A 20,687-nucleotide genomic window follows, 5' to 3' on the forward strand; every position below is an offset into this window, starting at 1 on the left:
ACCAAGGGGAACTTATTCGAACTTAAATAGGTATAACAGGACAACCCACTAGTAGCAGATACTATAGAAGGCTCAAGTAATACTGCTGTCTGGTTTCAAGAAGTTTTACTCAGAAGACTTATATAAGTCCATCTTTCAACTCAGGGGCGATTGTTAACACTCCCTGGTAAGGACAGAATAAATCTTGTCTTGATAAAGGTGGTAACCAATAAGAGAACCCGCCGAAACGCGTCGACGCTACTTACCGTACAATTCAAGTCTCCATAACCAGATTTGATATGCCGATGTCGTAGCAGTACAACACTGGTTGTTCAACCACGGAGCAGGAATGTACAAGTTGTAGCCAACAATTTTTATGTTGTACCCATCTTTGTCTGTTCTCGATAGTGCGGGTCATTATTGAGTCAATTGTTTTATTGTGTTTTATTCTTAGGGATTTAGATTAGTTTGCCCTATTGTGTGTTTTAATTTATTCAAAATAAATGAATTTTTAACTTTCATATGTTTCTGTTGTATGTAACTTTGACACTGTAAGGTTTAGTATTCTAAACCTCCACTTAGCTTTGTCTCAAGGGAATCCTCTTCCTTCCAAGGATATTCTGATGCATAACTAAATACTAATAGGGTCCAAAAAGCGAGACCTATTGGCTATGCCAATGCTTGTTTGTTGTCGTTGCAGCCTCAGTAGGCCTCCATTGTAACTGTAGTTGTGTACCATGGTAGAAAGAAGCCAGCAGTGTGCTCTTTGAAGTCTCACGCCGCACTAGACCTGGCAAGCACATACTCATATGCTGCCTGCTCTGATCAATTTGTGTAAAGGGTCAAGCTAGGGAGTCCTAGGTCTCGGGGGAAATCCCACCCTATTATTCCAAAGCCGTCGCATTGGGGCCAGTGCTTCATATGACAGAGCAGGCCATGGAATGAATGGACTATACCCGGTGCTTTAAATGAGCCATGACTGCCTCGTACTGAGTACCAGCACTTTTTTATTTATCTTGAGAGGGAGAGTACCGACACTTCAGAAACAAGCATGTATTTTGGTGCAGAGTACCTGCACTTCTATTTTTCCATTTCAAGCACTCCCTATACCCCATTTTGTCAGGAGGCAAACCTTCAGGGACGGCTCCTGTTCCTTCAGATGGACCCCATTCAGTCCAAGGCAAATAAATACCTGTGGTACGCGCAGGGCTTTAAGTGGGCCGGATCTAAACGGTGCTGAGCACCAGCAGTTTTTTAAAGAAGGCCTCAAAACGGGTCTCTATCGGGCTCTGTTTTGTGGCCTTGCACAGGCGGTCCCTTTTTTTCCAAACAGCAGTGATTGCAGGCACATCACACACTGCTCACTTCTCCCTAGTGGAGAAGTTACGGCATGGCGTCATGCCAGGTGAGCGTTGTAGGGGGAAGGGAAAACCTTTTAATAGAGTCATTTTCTCTCTGGATTTCCTTTCTCTTTTTGGAACTCGGGAGAAGCAACATTGTGGTGTCATCAGGGCTTTAAGTGGAAACTTTTTCAATATTATATGCAAGCCATAGTTGCTGCTTATTTATCTTATGCAACTGTAATGTAATGTAACTGTTTTTTATTTAGCGCGGGTTACACTCCAGGGAGCATCTTAGCGCTTCAGAGTGTAAACGAAACAGGTGACTTTGTTCGTGTGGCAGGTCGTGATAGGGGTGTTATATCATGTTTTTATCTTGTGTGTTGGATAGGGTGTAGATCCAGGTTTTGAGGGTCTTTCTGAAAGTGGTTTCTGTGGGGATTTGTCGGAGAGGGGGCGGTAGTGTATTCCAGGCTTTGGACCCCAAAACTGCCAGGGCTTTGCCTCCCCTGGTTTTGAGTCTAAACTTGGGGATGGTAAGGAGGTTGTCATCTTGGGACCTCAGACATCGGGAGGGGACATAACGTTGGAACATGTTTTCGATGTATTTGGGTCCTGTTCTGTTGAAAGCCCTAAAGGTGATTAGCAGAAATTTGAACAGCACCCTTTTATGTATTGGCAACCAGTGCAGGGTGCTCATAGCTATCGTGGCTGAGGTCCTTCTTTTCCATCCTAGTACTAGTCTGGCCGCTGCATGCTGCACCATTTGTAATTTGTGGCAGACTGTCCTATTAGTTCCAGCGTATACGCTGTTGCAGTAATCGATGCGAGAGGTAATGAGGGCTACTGCCACCATCTTCCTAGCTGCGAATGGGATTAGGTCGAAGAATTTCCTGAGCCCTTATATTATGCCAAAGCAGGTCCCTGCCACGGCTACTGCTTGTTGATGGAAACTCAGGAAAGGATCAAATTTTATCCCTAGGTTTCGTACTGCGTTGGCTGTGTTAGGGGGACGATAGCGTCTTCTGGCCACCACAGTGTTGGGTTGAATGAGTTTCCCTTTCCAAAAGGTAGGATCTCTGTCTTCCCCGAATTGCATTTAAGGTGATTCGTGCTCATCCAATGGAAAGTGGCTTTTAGACAGTTTTTAAGCCTGGCCTCTGCTTCGCTGGTTTCGTCCTCCATCACTAGGATGAGTTGTGTGTCATCCACATATGAGATGGTGGCTATGCCAAAGGATAATATAAGGGTAATCAGGGGGGGCCATATATACATTAAAAAGTGTCGGGCTTAGGCAGGAGCCCTGGGTAACACCTGAGTTTAGTGGTATCTCTTCTGATCTGAACTGGTCCAGGGTGACCACTTGTCATCTGTTTGTTAGGAAACTTTTCAGCCAGCTCAGTACCTTTCCGGTTATCCCTGCCGCGGCTAGTCGGTCTATCAAGATGGTATGGGACACCGTGTCGAAAGCCGCGGACAGGTCTAGGAGTATAAGGACTGCTTTTTTGCCCTGGTCTAGCGCTGCTCTGAGTGTTTCCGAGGAAAAAATTAAAGCTGATTCCGTTGAGTGCTGTGCTCTAAAGCCAGCTTGGTTGGTGTGCCAGATGTTGTTGGCCTCTAAGAAGGCAGTGAGCTGTTGATTTACTTCCTTTTCTGTAAGTTTACAAAAGGTGGGGAGCAGGGAGATTGGTCGCAGATTGGTGAGGATGGTGGGGTCTGGCAATGGTTTTTTTTGTAGGGGTCTTACTGCTGCCAATTTCCATTCCTCGGGGACTACTCCTAAAGTAAGTGAAGAGTTTATAATGTTGTTGATGATGGGATTCACGATCTCCACCAGAGTGTGGAGGACATACGGGGGGCGGGGGAGGGGGGGAGACAGGGGTCGAAAGGGGAGCCTGATTTGATTTTTAGGATTTTTGCCTGGGATTCTTCCAAGCTGACATGCTGAAAGGAGGATAGCTGGTTTATCGCGCTAGTCTTGTTTATTCGGGACTCCTCCAGGGGGAGGGGGTATAGGAAGTCTTTGGTAAGCGTCTGTATTTTTTTATGGAAGTAGTCAGCAATCTTGTTGCACAGGGTTTGGGAGGGGGGAATTTCTCTCTGCATGGTTTTGGGGTTGATATAGGAGTTGACGATGTTGAAGATTTCTTTTTGTTTATTGTTGCTGTTTATTATGGCATCGGTGTAAAAGTATTTTATGGCTATTTTTATCATCCCGTGGTAGTGTCGGCGAGCCACTTTATACCTGGTCTGGTCGGTTGTGTCATAGTTTCTGCACCAAGTTCCCTCTAAAGCCCTGACCTTCCTTTGTTCTTCCTTTAGGGTTGGGGAAAACCAGGGGGCAGAGGTTCTATGTTTCCTGTTTCGTCTTGATCTTGGTGCTGTTTTGCCATTCTCTATAGATAGGGCATCCATCATTCCCTAAAAGACTGGCTATCCTTCCCAGGGTCCCCTACTGATAGCGGTATGGTTTCTAGTGCCTTAATTAGAAACCCCGGTTGTCCTGTTAGATCCTTCCAGTGGGGCCCTTCCTGGGGAGCGCATGGTATATTCCCAGGTTTGTGTGTCATTATCCCTTGGAGTTCAAAAGGGATGTAGCTGTGTTCGGACCAGGTTTGTGTGTCACTATCCCTTGGCGTTCAAAAGGGATGTAGCTGTGGTCGGACCAGGTTAGTTCTTGGGGGTTTTTTTACAAGGAGTGTATCCAGGTTTGAACAGATGCAGTCGAGGATGTGTCCTCCATTGTGTGTGGGCATGGTGGTGTGTATTTTGAGGCCTAGGACCTTCATTGTGTCAGTAAAGCCCAAGGTGGAATGGTCTGAGAGGGAGTCTAGGTGTATGTTGGTGTCTCCTAAGATCGTGTAGTTGGTGGATTTCAGGGCTAGGTCCCCTACTGCTTCTCCAATACTATTCGTGAAGTCAGTGGGTGTTCCCGGTGGTCGGAATATTAGTGCTCCTGAGAAGGTGAAGGAATCATGCACCCTTAGAGCGAAACCTATGCTTTCCGCACCTTTGATACCTGGGATTGGGAAAGTTAGGCAACTCAATGAGTCCCTGTATACAATTGCTATACCTCCGCCTCTCTGGAGGGGTCTGTCTTCTCTGGCAATGAGGTATCCCTGGGGGAGAGCGGTCGCCACATCTGGGTTGCTGTTCTGGGTTAGCCAGGTTTCTGTCATAAAGAGACAGTCCAGCTCCCTTTCAGAGATTAAATCAAAGATATGTTGGGCATGCTTGCCCATGGACCTAACATTGACAAGCCCACAGTGTAGGTTTTCCGTTTTGTTATGGCATAGGGGGCTCTTTGTTTGAGTGTACCCAAAACTATTTTTGCATGTGTAGCAACTCCATGGTCCTGCCCAGTTCTCCATGTTAAAAGATGGGGTGCAGGTAGATGTCTTTTGTTTCAGGCCTAGCAGGGTTTCTTTAGAGTACTGCATGGGTCGACCGGGGGGTAAGGCCCTGGGCCCGATCGAGGCGCAGACGGGCTTACCTTTGGCATGCCTTCGGCGCTCCGCGCGCCGCCGCTGCGCCCGTCCGCTGCGCCTCCTGGGAGAGGGCATCATTTTATGCTGGCGATGACGTGAGGGCGGGGAGGGGCCAAGCAATCGTCTGCTCGCCCTGTTCAAAAATGGCGGGACCCCAAGCAGCGCCTGCTGTGGGGGTAGAGAGCGGGCACAGGTGAAGAGACTCAAGCTCTGGGCGAGTCTTTAGGGCGGGACAGCACTCCGCTACACACAGCGGTAGTTAGCAGTTTAAAATGGTGAAATCGGGTAAGTGCACAGTTCAATATTTACAAACTTCCTGAAGTGCAGGTTAAAAAAGGCAGTGGTGATTTTTCACTTCAAACAAGCAGTTTTAGCAGTTTAGCAGTTTTAGCAATTAAAAACATACAGTCCTGGCTTTCCGCCTCAGGACTCTCTGTCGCAACACAACCACACTCACTCGTATTCAGCGGGGGGTTCTAGCAGCTTTTATGCTGGCAATGACGTGAGGGCGGGGAAGGGCCAAGCAATCGTCTGCTCGCCCTGTTCAAAAATGGCGGGACCCCAAGCAGCGCCTACTCGGCTGCTGTGGGGGTAGAGAGCGGGCACAGGTGAAGAGACTCAAGCTCTGGGCGAATCTTTAGGGCGGGACAGCACTCCGCTACACACAGCGGTAGTTAGTAGTTTAAAATGGTGAAATCGGGTAAGTGCACAGTTCAATATTTACAAACTTCCTGAAGTGCAGGTTGAAAAAAGCAGTGGTGATTTTTCACTTCAAACAAGCAGTTTAGCAGTTTTAGCAATTAAAAACATACAGTCCCGGCTTTCCGCCTCAGGACTCTCTTGACCACTGACAAAGCCAATAGTCCTGACTTGTTGTAGGTGTGATGTTACTTGTTATATTATATATCTGGATGCAATGACAGAAACAGCAAAGTACAAGTCGGGCGGCACACTATGCTAAGCACATCTTTAACTTACATGTTTTAAGCTACGCCCTTACTTACATTGGCCATCCCCCAGTTTTTTTATCCCCCTTAAAGCCCTGGGTAGGCGATGACTCCGGATCCTCGCTTAACATTTTTTTTGGGGTGTGTGTGGGAGGTGTGTGTGTGTGTGTGTGTGGGGGGGCTCATTGCATTATGCCACTGACCGCGGAGTGATTAACAGTCTGGCCTATGGTAAATGCACATTCTTCGGTAAGGAGAATGAAAGCAATTTTGGCATTATTTAACCAAATAGATTTTAGATCACAGAAAACTCTGGTAAAGAAGCTAATTAACAGGATTTATAGAAAATGCTGACTCCCCGAAAGCGAAACAATCCAGAAATAGAAGATGGCCTTTAAGGGAAAAAAAACACACACACACAATATAAATGAACCGGTGAGTGCCTAAAGACGGCGCTTAGAACGCGCCAACACTTTCATCTATTCCCCTGTAACCGGTCAACCTATTTTCAAACAGCTCCAAGACTTCCAATTAAAGCACCCTTTGGCACATGATGAAAGGCAGGATTACGAGGCCGCCCTGTGTCAGGATGCGGATGCACACGGCTTCACTCAAGCAGTTCTTCATGTTACCTCCAGCTACAGCGAACCCAGTGCCTCTGTCACACGAATTCGAGGAAATGCCTGGCCCTTGTGCAACTGCATGCCAATCTGTGCACACAAGCGAAACATTGGATTGAAGAAGAGCAAAAGACGTGATTGCAGTGCATCTCCATCGGTTACCAGCAAGTGGGCTCTCTATTTAATCAAGCACTTGCAAAGCCAAAAATGTAGTTTCAATTTGCATTCAGAGCTAATACATTACGATGAGAGTGAGACACACTAGAGGCAGCCAGTAGGAGCATTTAGAAAGTGGTAAAGTAAGGAGCGGTGCGTTGCAGCGTAAAAAAATAAAATAATAATTTGATATCATCATTTTATTTGTTCCTGCTACGCCAGCTTGGCGGGGCTGCTCAAAGAGCAGGGGGAGGAGTGGTGGCACTCCGTAAGTGACCATGAATGTTTGGCCGGCCAGTCATGCGCAATTGGCATGTTCTCTACCCAGGATGCATTACAGCCTGGGCAGAGAACATGCCCAGGCTCCGAGTCCCCATCTGAGCACCGAACCACGGTGCCCAGACCAATCACAACGCTGCATTGCAGTATTGTGATTGGCTTAGGAGAACTTGGGTGCCTGTTTCCGGCCTGACGGGGGAGACGGCGGAGGAGAGACGCAGCGAGAAGGTAAGCTTGTCTTTATTTAAATTTTTTACACCCTCTCCCGCCCTGTCGCTGGCCACCACTGACTATAGCTGTAAAGTAGTCCCTCAGGCCGATCAATGCAAGCAGTGGATTGGAGGCGGAACGATGCAAACTAAACAGCGAGCCGCATTTGGTGAGCGATGACTACACTTGTCTGTGCTAAGACACAGAAGCCAAAGTTTCACACCCATTGCAGAAAAAAAAGGATGGCTGAAGAAAGTCAAATGTTTAAGTGGGTAGATGCAAAATCCATTCTTTGTATACTGTCGTTTGACAACTGTATTATAGGCTTTTAAATTCAGACCTAAAAATATTATGTAACTGGAGTTTGAAACAAAGAACTAGTGCACTTGACTTTTCAGTTTCTTGTTCGTTCTCTTTCTCCGACTCCCACTCATCACATCCACAAACAGTTGGTAGCAAGTTGAGGAAAGACCAAGGGTTTATACTACACAGAAGAGCACAGCAAACGTGCTTCTTTTCCTCTAGAGTGCTCTTGCCTCAGAAACCCCCCGGGTAGTAAACTGTAGAGAGACTCATCTAAAGCTCCATTATCCATGTAAAGATCTACATTAGATAGCTTTAAATTCATGAAACACAATATCAATTAAGAGATTTTCACATTTTGCCAAGTCCCGCAACAACCGCAGGAAGCCCTTGACATATTTGTGCAAAGCTTTTGTCCCAAAAAAAGAAATCCAGGCCTAAGTACCCAGGAGGTCCACTCATTCATCTTAACTTAGAGAAGCCATTTTACTAGCACACAGATGAGGCTACTGACAACGATGGAGATGGAACTGTCCATAATTGACAGAAGTGTAAGCAGCACCCATTAAAGCAGCTTGTGCAAATGTTTACAGTTTATTTTATGTGCATAGTTAATTAAAACCGTTGCAATACAAAAATAGTTTCAATTAAAAAAACAAATATACATATAAAATAATTCACAATTGATATATCTTATATTTATAATTATTTAAATCTATGTTGTGATCAAACAAGTGTAAATCAAGTTTCCCTACCAAGTTGTTTTTGAATTTGCACATATCATTTGAAGGTACTTGGTTCCAGTCCATACTTCCCTTCACTAATTATGTTGGAAATCAGTAAAAATGCAAAGAGGGACTATAAACTTCAATAAAGTGCTTTAGTACCAAGACAGTGTAAATGGTATGGAGCATCCTCTGCAAATGATCATATTAGGCTTTCACCTGTTCCAGACATCTAAAATATCTAAAATAATTAGTAGCTATTATGCTACAATTTTCTGTCCGCATAGCCTCAGGACCTTTACTAGACGGCAGTTCGGTCGTGGGTCGTTAGGTGCAACATACTTAATTCCAGTCCATACTTTCCATCAGTACTTATGCCAAAGTTCAGAGAAGTGCTTTGGATTTGTATAAAGTGTATTAGTGACAAGAATAGAGTAAAAGGTGGGGAGCATCCACTTCGAACCTCCGTATTGGACTTACGGCTTGTTCTAAACGACTAAAGATCATTAGTGAGTACTGTGCTGGCATTTTCTTTTTGCATGACCTCAGGAACTTTACTAAACAGCAGTTCAGTTGTGGATCGTCTGGTGCAAAGCATGCCAGCACTGCTTGTCTCCTGGTGCGTACCCTTCGCTGATTGTAGTGGCATTTTAGTAGTTGTTCTCGTGAGAGTTATTTATACAGAAATAGCAGGTGCAGCAGGTCTTCTGGTGCTGAGCCACATAAGCAGCAGGTAGAGCCCGCTTTTTCCTTTTGCCAAGGTGGAAGGTGTTGTATACAGGGTAGCAAACCAAGCCTGTACTTCAAAAACTTGATTTTTGTGGTTTTAACATAGCCCAGATCAAAGTAATTTTGAGCGGCAGGCGCCGTATAGGTATTCAAAGTCATTCATCCTTGTGCCCTTTTCGAGAGAGATGCCTTATCTCCACCCAGCTTTTTTAAACGTGGTGGTAGTTGTAGGTGTTTCCCAGAGCTGATTCCGCTCTATATTATGCAGGCTGCTATTCAGATATTTGGCAGCGGGTGAGGAGATTTGTTGTTGTAACTCCTGACCGAGATGTTCGTTTAAAGTTCCTTGAGCGATTTTCCGCACTTTCTTCCAGGTGGTAATATATGCCTCTTGTCTTGCAAAAGATTGTTTCTGTATGCCAAACTCTAGCCTGATTTGCGCAGGCGAGGTGTATTTGGGCAGACCAAAGTTGACCCTATAAGCAGCTGTTACTGTAGTATCAAGTATTTTAGCATCTCTTTCTCTCTGTGCTTCGCAGCCATAGGTAATTGTTGGCAGAATTTTAGTGCGGGCAACCTGTACCAAGGGCAATATCGATGGGCCGTTAAGTTTGATGTTTAATGCTTTTAAAGAGTTGCCTGATTTAAAAACTATATTGAAACTTTCCAATACCTACGATTGGGACCAGAAATTTAAGACATGTAGTGCCACATGAATATCCATCGGATAGGAAACCAAATAAGAGCGCAGAGACCACTTGGATAATCTCCCTGGAAACGTAAGGACTGAGTCTATGTGGAGTGGGAATCACGACCATTATTTCCCTAGAAGGGGTCATCAATGAGATCCCTATATTGTCCCGTCCCAACTGTCCTGAAGAAGACTCGCATGGCCCAGGAATAAAACGACCGCAAGGCCGCTAGACGAGTCGAAACGTCGACATTTCATTAATTAACCTGGACCACTAACTATATCACCCTCGAAGATATAGTGCAGACATTTTTTGACATCGGATGCCTAGTAATAATTAGGGAAATTGTGCTGACTAATTGAAGTGGCCAGGATATATGGTTCCGGCCTTCATTGGCTGGTGTTTCTTTTGAATTGTTAGGAATATAATTTCTTAAATCTGTGTGATTCCTTTCCGTTCACTTTATCACGTTCACTCTCTTTTGACACCCCCTTTTTTGCTCTACTGCACGTTCTAAATACGGGACAATGCATATAAAGAAAAAGTACATAATACTGTGAATTGTGCTTTCGTTTCAAAATCCTGACAATAGATTAAAAATATTGTATATATATTTTGAGTTTGTTGCTGTTGCCTATTTTCTACTCTTTCTTCATTGATTGATCAGGGCTGTTAAAATAACATACGCCTTTTAATTTATTAAATTGTGATTTTTTACGTATTTGAAATAATAGGTCTCGGACCACTGTTTGTTTATAGAAATTAGCATGGTTATTGCTGGGGCAGCATGCTCTTCACCAAGGCCCAGGTCCTACCAACTGGTGAAGATAAACTGCTTCCAGCAAAGTCAAGCACGTGCCCCCTCCCCCCCCCCCCCCTGGGACGTTTTGGGCGCTGGGGACCCCAATCCCTGGTGCTCAGCCATGCACTGAAAAACAGAGGGGAGCCACGCAGCCCCTGTCCCGGAGCAATTAATGGCTCTGGGGATCCCCATTTCCACAGGGCAGGCTCAGCTATGCCCCAGGGAGCCGACCCCTGGGAATTAGCGGTTTCCCTGCCCACACTGGTGCGGGCAGGGAAAGTTGTTTGTGCTCGCTTGATGGGAACAATTTGAAGCTCCCACCAAGCGAGTGCAAACATTGAGTCTACCCTCAGTGGGCGGGAGCACCAAAAATGCTCCCGCCCGCTGGGAGCGGACTTTCCATCTGTTTCTCTGTCCACTGTGAAGTGGGCAGGGGAATATGAAAAAATTGCTCCTGCCCGAGCGGAAAAGCATTTTTAGCTGCTCCCTGCAGGCGGGAGCAATACAGGTTCCCGCGGGAGGCGAGGAGCCAGCGGGTAATTGGGGGCTCCCCCTGCAGTTCCTAACATTGGTGAAGTGGGTGCCTTGGGTGGGATCCAGGGCACTCTTTATTAGCCAGGCTCCATGTGATGGGGTTGCCAGGGTCAAAATCGGCCCAGTAGGGGTGCAGCGCAGCCCACTCTCACATTGGCTCCTCTCCCTGTGCCAATGTTGGCCCCGGGGACCCCATCCCCGGGCCAACATTGGCCCTGGGAGGGGGGCTGCATGCCCCTCCTATTTTATATTGTCAGACCCCGGAGATTGGGTCACAGGGGCCCTCTCCCATCATTTGAACGATGGGCCTGTGGCCAACTCCCCGCCATGCACGGCCTGTGGAGGTTGAATTGACATGTGGTAATGAAATATTACTTGACAGGAAAAAACAAGAAATTCCCCCCCAAAAAACCAAAGGTTACAGGGGCGTTATAGTTAGGTTTGTATTATACACACACAAACCATAGACATTCAGCAGTTATAGTTATCTCAAGTAACTACTACTTCTGCCCTAGGGTAACTATAACTCGCGTCATTGTCATACACTTGTAATTACCCCACATACTGCAACACTCATAACATCTTCTATGAATTCATTGATAGTATCTCTGCAACATTTGCTGTTAAATTATTGATGGGAAAACCAGATGGCGAGGGTGGCAAATTTTAGGCTGGTTGAAAGAACGAACAGGGTTTTGATGGGCTGTACAAAATGTGCCAAAGACAACGGGTGTGTCATTGAGGAGGTGGTCAGATCCATGCTGGGTTTCCATTACACCACTCACCACTCGGTTATGAAGGTATTCCCATTTGAGTTTTGAAGTGGACGTAAGCCAACATCAGTTTTTTTTTAGCTGCTTTGAATTCAAAATGGCTTGATAAGGACACATGCTTGACCCCCCACCCCCCGGCCTTTCTTAATACCCCAAATGCACCCTCCCACTGATGCTCTTCTCCTTTGCTACACAGCTTAGTTTGGTTTTCTTTAAGGGATATAAAGAGGAAGGGTGGGGTGGAAGTGCTTTGAGTAGTTTTATACTGTCCCATTTTTTTCTCTCAAAAACGTTTCCTTCATGTATCATGGTGCTACACGGCTCGTTCGCAAATTGAAGCATATGCTTAAGCGCCATTCTTCAGACTAAGTGTTGATCTGCATATGGTGAAACATTATTTTGTTTTTATGTCTAAAACTGCGATAAAAAGAATTCAACAAAAAACTGGCTTGGTAACGAGATTTTGGAATCCGGGTTGGATGTTGATGTCCGGAAAAGTGTTTTCCATTCTCAAGATTGAGAATCTTCTTAGCAAGACGATTTACTACAAAAGACGAACAGACGATCAGTGAAGCAGTAACATCGCACTCTGTATGTTGTGCAGTTGAGCGTGCACTACTTGGAAACTACACCAATCTTGCATTATGCCTGTCAACTATACACCACATTTTGAATGTGTGCTACCTATGGAGTGTATTTGATAAAAAGTGATAAATGAAACTGTAAAAAAAAAAACGATTCACCACTTGTTTCTATGAACAGTTGGGCTTGTATAGGTTTTCGCCCTACCGTTAAATGTTTTCCTGCTGTTCTCTGCTTGTTTCGTGAGGCAGTGTGCTTGTTTACCAACTACAAATTAGCCCCTCAGGAAGCAAAATTTACATTTGCAAACCAACACAAACCGCACTGCTCCTATAAACATCTTACATTGATGATCCTACCAAGGCTGCCACCTTATCTGATCAGCATTATTTACTAAAGTAATGCGTGCTAAAATAAGCGAGGCATCCCAATGGCCAGGAATACTTCTCCATAGGTTCCAGGAGGCAGTGATCTGAAGCAGAACCCGTTGCCAAATATATGTATATAGGTAGGTGAAGAGAAACGCTAATTCTTAATAAAAGCCACCGCAGATCTAGTCATCAGCAAGACCCAGAAACCAACTAACTCCAAACGAATGTACAGAGCCAACATTCTAAAACATAAGAAATGTCATGAAATCAATCATCTGTTTTACAGTGTTAACCAGGTGCCTATAACAAACCTCTGCATTCAATGTACAGCACTACCTCAGGAGTAGGGGAGGCCTTGCATTATATAACAACGTCACAGGCACACCTCAGAATTAACAATCCGAATTTGGATAAATACTGTCCCTTGTGATAACAAAATTCCACCTAAAGTGTCAAACCTGATTGAAGGCCTGTGGCCTGTCTTCACTGCATTCTTCCAAGTCAAACATGGGATTGCAACGGCAAACAGTTCCAAGATATGACAGGTAACCCACAAAAAAATCACTGTTTAAAATTTGGATAAATACCTTTCCTTGAGATATCAGAATTCCACGCAATGTGTCAAACCCAATTGAAGGCCCCTGGCCTGTCTCGTCAAGCCGTCCTTCCAAGTCGAACATGGGAATGCAGGGGCAAAACAGTTCTGAGATATGATGAAGCAGCAATAATCTATTTCTCAAGCCAATAATTGGGATTTCCTGTAGATGATTATACTCCATTGGGATCTGTTAAAGAAAAGGATTATTAGTCAAATCCAAGGGTATAAAATACAAATAAAAATGAACTAACATGTTAATTTAAAACTAAGATATATTAGCAGGTGCAAAAACCACCCAGTGTAAATATAACTTGTATCGTGTATCGGATGTTTTTAGCCCCAGTTTATACCTATACCGTAAAACTCTTTCTGCCACTTTTGTATTTTTTTTTAATTTATCTTTTACATTTACCACTGGTCCTTCTCATCAGGCTACACATAGTGGTAAGCATCTGGTCTAAAAATGGAGGTAAAACAACTTGCGCTCCACTTCTAGCAGGCACTATCATTAAAACAGGCATACATTCTATCAGCCTTCTCTTATAATGCTTGGGCCTAAGTGGTCCCATTAATGTCTATGAGAACAAGACTGTAAATCCTGGTCCACTAAATGTTACCTATTTTAGTCCTATTTGCTACTTGTTTGGTACATCTGAAAACTAGATAGTATGGATTATACAGCAGTTTTTTTATTGACCAGTGTGACTTGAACAAGGTCTTTCTATGAGACAACCAACAAATGAAGAGATAAAGCATCACTATGGAATTAGCACACTAGTATATACTTACAAAAAACCAATGCACAGTGGACCTTGGTGCCAATGGAGACGGAGTGCAGGAACATTTGGGTTGGGAATTTGTCTATTCAAGTTGCATTAGTCTGAGTTTCTATATTATATTTCTAGTAGAATTACTACGTAGTTTGGTTATCTGAATGGCAAGGTCACTGTGCCAGTTCTCCCAAACATAAAACCCAAAACAGATATTAAAACAAAGAACAAGTTACCCTCGGTAGTGCTCTTTCTGCTGGATACTCTAATTAGCCGCAGGTCCTCATCTTTTCATGCCCCCAGGCGCCAAGACTGGATTCTGAACTTTCTCAGCAATGCTTCTGTGTGTGCCACTATAAGATTCCGCAGTAACACAGAAACATTGCACAGCTCATGTAAGTGACTGAGCAGGCCTATAAATCAGCACCAACGCTGCACGCTGGCATCAGTTTTCTTATCAGCTTTATCGTGTTTAAGATGCGGATCAGCCATAATAGAGTGCAAACCTTAAAGCGTGCAAAGCCTAAACTGGGACCTTTTTAAAGACCTAAAATTCACTGGACCTATTGAGAATCATAATGGACCACTCTGCAGAACGAGAAGGAGGGAGGGGAGTGAGGAATGTGCGTATAGATATTCACTAGAAAGAGTGGTATTGAGGGTAAGTAACTTGTTGTGATGGATACATCTAACCACAGACTCCAAATGTTCTAAATAGATGCCAAAGCAGTACCTCCCAAAAGGTGGAGGGTCTGAGGAGTGGACTTCACCCCAGGAAATCCACAAAAAAATGGTACTCCTTGCAGAACTGACAGTCAAGGCAGTAATGCCTGCTGAAGGTATGGACAGATTCCTGTTAGAACTGGCTATTTCTGGTTGGCTAAGGCTGACGCCAAAGCTAGGCAGAAACCACCATTCTAGTGAGGGCAAGGGAGTCACACGCCAAGATAACCCCTGCTCACCCCCTTGGTAGCTTGGCACGAGCAGTAAGGCTAAACTCGGAGGCAATGTGTAAAGCATTTGCGCCAGCACACAACAGCAACAACATACTAGGCACACCACAAAAGGAACTCCACACAAGGTTATTATAAAATAACTTTTGTATTGTAAAAACACATCAGATAGTATCACACAATATACATGGTGCTAACTGGCACGGGCAATATTCACAAGGGATTATGTACACAAGACAGGGCCACGTGGGCCACTGTCAGAATCAGAAATAGCACTTCTAGCATAAACAATAATAAAGAATAAAAATCATAGTAGCACAAATTAGAAACTATGGCACACAACCAGTAACCACTGGTAACAGGAACCAGGACCTCACTAGGACCACCTGTACTAAAAGAACAACCACCTAAGAATAAAATACATTTAGGGGTATAAACAAGAACACATTACCCATGATGCATGAAACACATTCAGAGGAATAGTAAAGGAAAAACACATGATGCCTAAAAACATTCAGAGGTGTACGGACAACCACCTAAGTATCACACAGCGTTTAGGGGTATAGGAAAGAACACATTACCCATGATGCATAAATATACATTCAGAGGAGTAGTAGTAAAGAGAAACACATGATGCATAAACCTACACATTCAGCGGTGTTAAGAAAAAGGCACATGATGCATCACAAACACATTCAGAGGTGCAGCGCTAGGAGACACATGACGCCTAAAACATTCAGAGGTGCAGCGCAGGGAAAGAAAGACACATGATGCATAAAAACATTCAGAGGTGAAAAATCAAGGAATGCATAAACACATTCGGAGGTGCCAGAACATAACTTAATAGCGCAAAAACACCTTAGCAATTACTATTAAAAACATAGAAATCACATTGCGCCGAAATCACATACCAGCCCCCATCTAATAAAGGGACTAAAGAGCCCGGTGTCCAGAATGTCAGGGCGCGCTGCCATGCAGCGCCAGTCAGGGGTGCGCCACTGGCGCAAAACCTAAACGTAGCAGGTGCCCACTACTTGCTGGGCACCTGAGGACAATCCCAAGCGCCTAAACGGTGCAGCTGCCCACTAATTGCTGGGCAGCTGGGAACTTCAAAACTGCGACAGGGTCCTCACTGACCCTTAGGCGTAAACTGCGCTCACTGCTGGAGCCACACAGGCTCTGGACTTTGCGCACGTTGGAGCCACACAGGCTCTGGGACATAATGGGGCAAGGGAGCCATCTAGCTCCCTAAGGCAACATGCCCTTGAGCCTCTCAGGCTCCTTAAAACAAATATGGCCCCCTTGGAGCTTCGTGGCTCTAATAACCCACATATGCCGCCTCACGACGATGGAGCCCCTCAGATGGGGACTCAACAACTACTGGCCATCGTGGGAGCCACGGGGCTCTGAAAAGAATTATGCCACTTGTGGGAGCCTCGGGGCTCTAAGAAATGCCACGGAGCCCCTCAGGGCTCGGAAACCAACAACAATGCCCCCGGGGCCCTCGTGGGCCAAACAAGAATACGGTGAGGCGGCCCACTGCCATCCGGGGCCGCCCTGACTCAAGTGCCTCAAACCGGCACCGCACGGAGCTTCCCCCCGCAGCCCTTCACTCACCGGCCCTGCTGCGTGGAGGCTCCATCGTCGCGCCTTCTCTCTGCGGCGTCCTCCGTGCTGCCGGCACTTCTCTGCACTCGGGCCGCGGGCCGTCTTCCTCCATCGGGGTAAGCGCTGAGCCAATCCATGCGCGGGTCTCGGGACGAGCCTTCGATGAGGCCGCACGCCTTCCCGCTGCTGGGCCAATAGGAGCGAGGCCCCTTTGTGCAGTCTCCGGCGATCCACCAATTGTAGCGCGGCCTTTCAGGGCGAGCCCCCCAGAGCGAGCCAATCCCAGCCTGGCCGCTCCAACGAGGAACGCGGCCCGGGCCGATGGCGGTGATTCAACGGATGTATATAGCCAGGGATCACGAGATCACAAGGACTCGAGTGCGCACTAACTAAAAGATAAATCTTTCAAAGTTTTACAATTGACATAATTTTAATTCAAAATGTTTTGTAACTTATTTCATTTCAGGTTCAAACGAATAAAGTATGGTTCATTGCAATATATACATAAACAATACACAATTAGTGCCTTTTATCATACATTTTTCACTGATCAATTGATACACAACACAGTTATATACACAACCCAATGCATTTCGGGGTTTGTACCCCTTCGTCAGGGGCCTATGGAAGAAGAAAGAAAAAGGAAACCTAATTAGTTTCGATGCTTTAGAGAAAATTAATCTGTATTAAACCAATTGGTGTAGAATTCTCTTACCTAACTAACTGGTTGGAGTTTAAATTACGTGTGCTAAATAGTTCCTGTAGAATCTGGAAAAATTATAATTACGTAAGTACATATACTGAAAGCTTACAGAAAGCACAGTATTTGATATTATGCTTATGCAACGTTACCTTAGTTTCCAGTAGTGGAAAAACTATCTGTGGATAATTAAGAAAATAGAAAAACACAAATCTTATCAGAAACTGTCACTATTATATCTGTCTTTGGCAAACCACAAAGGTTTGTATGCAATTTAAGTTGACGAACGCTCACCTGAGGATCAGTGACGCTTAACTGTAATGTAGTAGGGATCTAATAAAATAGAGAAGTGAAGACCATAAAAGGCCAATCTTTTGTAATATAACCTTCAAAAATTGCCGTCCATTCGAAATATAAGGGAAAGCTTGTGTTTACCTGCGAGCCTTTTACCAAGTTCCCTGGGTCTCGCTAAGTTTCGGCATTCTCCCGCTCTAAATAAAATAAATAAGTAAGACGAAGTCCACATTTAGTATTCGGTTGTCAAAAACCGACTCTCCTCACGTTAAGGTATCTCCCTAACTCTCTCGCTTACCGGAGACACGAAAAAAGGTGGCGTTGTAACGGCGTCTTCCCTCGCTGTATGTTCAAAAACCTCTGGTCCTTTGCTTATGTTGATGCAACAGACCCGATCTCGATATCAATGACGGACTTAAACTCAAGCGTATGGGCGCCATGTTTAAAGGGGGTTGTTTACAACTAATTTACTATGAATCCAAAATATCCAAATTTTTATGGGATATTTAGAGCAAATTTATGAGACATAAGATAATACGACTCATAGTCAACTAATTTTAAGATTATAATCAGATTCGTTATTTTAAATTACAAGTGACAGAAAAAAGAAAAGAGCAAAAAAAGAACATTGTAAATATCAAACAATTTCATACATTGCACATTTTTATACCTACAACAAAATTCTCACTGCAAGTCAATAGTTAGTATCTGAATTCTAATAAATGTACCATGTGTAATTTCACCAATTCTAAGTACAACTGTGTTGCTGATACCCCACGAGAAACTAATTCTGGCCTAAAGTTAAAGAAAGCATATCATGTCCAATTTATCATTGAGCCCATCAGGGACTACAGTCTGTAATTTCCGAATCCAGTATATTTCTCTCCTGAGTACAGTTTTGGCATTGTCTAAACCTAAACGCTGTGGAATTTGTTCAATGATCTGAAAACGAACTTGCGCTATAGTATGGTTTTTCTCAATCCAGTGTCTGGCCAGTGGTGAGGTTATGTTTTTATTGCGGATTCTACTCTTATGCTCTGCTAAGCGTATTTTCATCTTCCTGTCGGTTTTGCGTTAGGTAAGAGAATTCTACACCAATTGGTTTAATACAGATTCATTTTCTCTAAAGCATCGAAACTAATTAGGTTTCCTTTTTCTTTCTTCTTCCATAGGCCCCTGACGAAGGGGTACAAACCCCGAAATGCATTGGGTTGTGTATATAACTGTGTTGTGTATCAATTGATCAGTGAAAAATGTATGATAAAAGGCACTAATTGTGTATTGTTTATGTATATATTGCAATGAACCATACTTTATTCGTTTGAACCTGAAATGAAATAAGTTACAAAACATTTTGAATTAAAATTATGTCAATTGTAAAACTTTGAAAGATTTATCTTTTAGTTAGTGCGCACTCGAGTCCTTGTGATCTCGTGATCCCTGGCTATATACATTGATTAAGGGTGTTGGCAGGCACCAATCTAGTGCAGCACACATACCGAACAAGTGATCCACTTTGATTAACGGAGTGCAATACCACCAACCATTCATTATTGGTGATTCAACGGAGGCAATAACGAGGGGTGGGCACCCTCGAAGTTAAAAATAAACAGAGAAGCGAGGTGGGCACTCGCTAAGGCGCCATGCACGGGGTAGCACCCGAAATTAAATGAATAAACGGGGTGGCACCCGTAAAATAAAACATATCACAAATCGGGCGTCAAGCAGGGTAGGCACCTGCCAAACCTCACGCAAAATGCGTGATGGCGACACGCTCGCTATGGGTCAAAATACAGCGCTCTCCCAGCGCTATAAGCACTAAAGCAGCCCCCATGAGTGAAGGGGGCCGGAGAGCCAGGCAAAAGGGTCCCCAGAAGTCCTGGACAGCAAAGTCCAGCAAAAAGTCCTTCAGGGGTCCAGGACAAGTCCATCAGGTATCCAGGGGCTGGGCAGGGCCCAGGGATTCCCCTGGGCCCAAGCAGCAGCACGCCCCTGGCAGGATTCAAGTTGGAAACAAGAACATTTTGGAAGGGGACACAGCCCCTTTTTATACTGTAAAGAACAAGTTACTTACCTTCGGTAACGATATATCTGTAAGAAACATTAGTTAGTGTTAGATTCCTTACCTTAGAATATCCCCAGGCGTCAGTCTGGATCCGGAAACTTTTGCGTAGCAGTACCCCTGCGCGTCGGTAGGCGTCGTCTGCAGGCGTCCCCTGCGGCTCCGCGTCCGTCGTTGGCGTCGTGATGACGTCGCTGGAGTACATAGACGCCGCCTCCGCGCGCTGACGTCAGTTCTTTGCACACAGCTGTTCCGCGCCAGGAGACGCAGAGCCATGAGAGAACCAACACTGGTGCCATGTACAAACTAGGGCCCTGAAAGGGATGACCTTAACCCTAGGTATCAGTTCGCAGAACGGGGAGGATGGGTGGGTTCGGTAAGGAATCTAACACTAACTAATGTTTCTTACAGATATATCGTTACCGAAGGTAAGTAACTTGTTCATCTGAAAGAAACACGTTAGTGTTAGATTCCTTACCTTAGAATACATACCCCAGCAATACCAACCCCGGTGGTGGGTCTGCGAACCAATACAAAACTACACCAGAAAGTCCTGGAGGACAGAACGGCCAAAGAAGCCATCCCTCCGGACTTGACTGTCCAGGCAGTAGTGCCTCGCAAAGGTGTGCAGCGAGGCCCACGTAGCCGCCTGGCAAATGTCCTGCAAGGGGACTCCCCGGCCCAGGGCAGTAGTAGCCGCCGTGGCCCGAGTGGAATGGGCCCTCAGCCCAACAGGAGGCTCCTTCCGAGCCAAAGAGTAGCACGCTTTGATGCAGAGGACGACCCATCGAGAGATGGTTCGTTTACAAACCGCCCGTCCCTTCTTCGCACCCACGTAGCCAACAAACAGTTGGTCATCCACCCGGAACTGGCGTGTGCGATCCATGTAAAATGAAAGCGCACGTTTTGGGTCCAGACGATGGAGCCGCTCTTCATCCTTTGAAGGATGCGGAGGCGGGAAGAAGGAAGGGAGGGTGATGGACTGCCCGATGTGAAAGGCCGAAACAACCTTGGGCAGGAAAGAAGGTCTAGTCCTCAGAACCACCTTGTCAGGATGAATGGACAGGAAAGGAGGTTGGACAGAAAGAGCCTGGAGCTCACTCACCCTCCTGGCAGAGGTGATGGCAACCAGGAAAGCCGTCTTTAAAGTCAGGAGACGGAGAGGGCAAGAA

At 45.2% G+C, this 20,687-nt stretch overlaps 1 protein-coding gene across 5 annotated transcripts in view; it reads right to left on the reverse strand.

Moving 5' to 3' along the window:
- The window catches only part of HERC2 (HECT and RLD domain containing E3 ubiquitin protein ligase 2), a 1,676,463-nt gene that overhangs the window by 210,984 nt on the left and 1,444,792 nt on the right, over positions 1–20,687 (reverse strand). For all 5 annotated transcript variants that reach the window (XM_086934186.1, XM_086934185.1, XM_086934187.1 and 2 more), the window contains one exon: positions 13,118–13,315. In XM_086934186.1, the coding sequence (XP_086790312.1) occupies positions 13,118–13,315 (198 nt within the window). The remainder of the gene's footprint in view (positions 1–13,117; positions 13,316–20,687) is intronic.

The sequence above is a fragment of the Lissotriton vulgaris genome, chromosome 8 (genome assembly GCF_964263255.1).
Source record: "Lissotriton vulgaris chromosome 8, aLisVul1.2, whole genome shotgun sequence".
Classification (NCBI taxonomy): Eukaryota; Metazoa; Chordata; class Amphibia; order Caudata; family Salamandridae; genus Lissotriton; species Lissotriton vulgaris.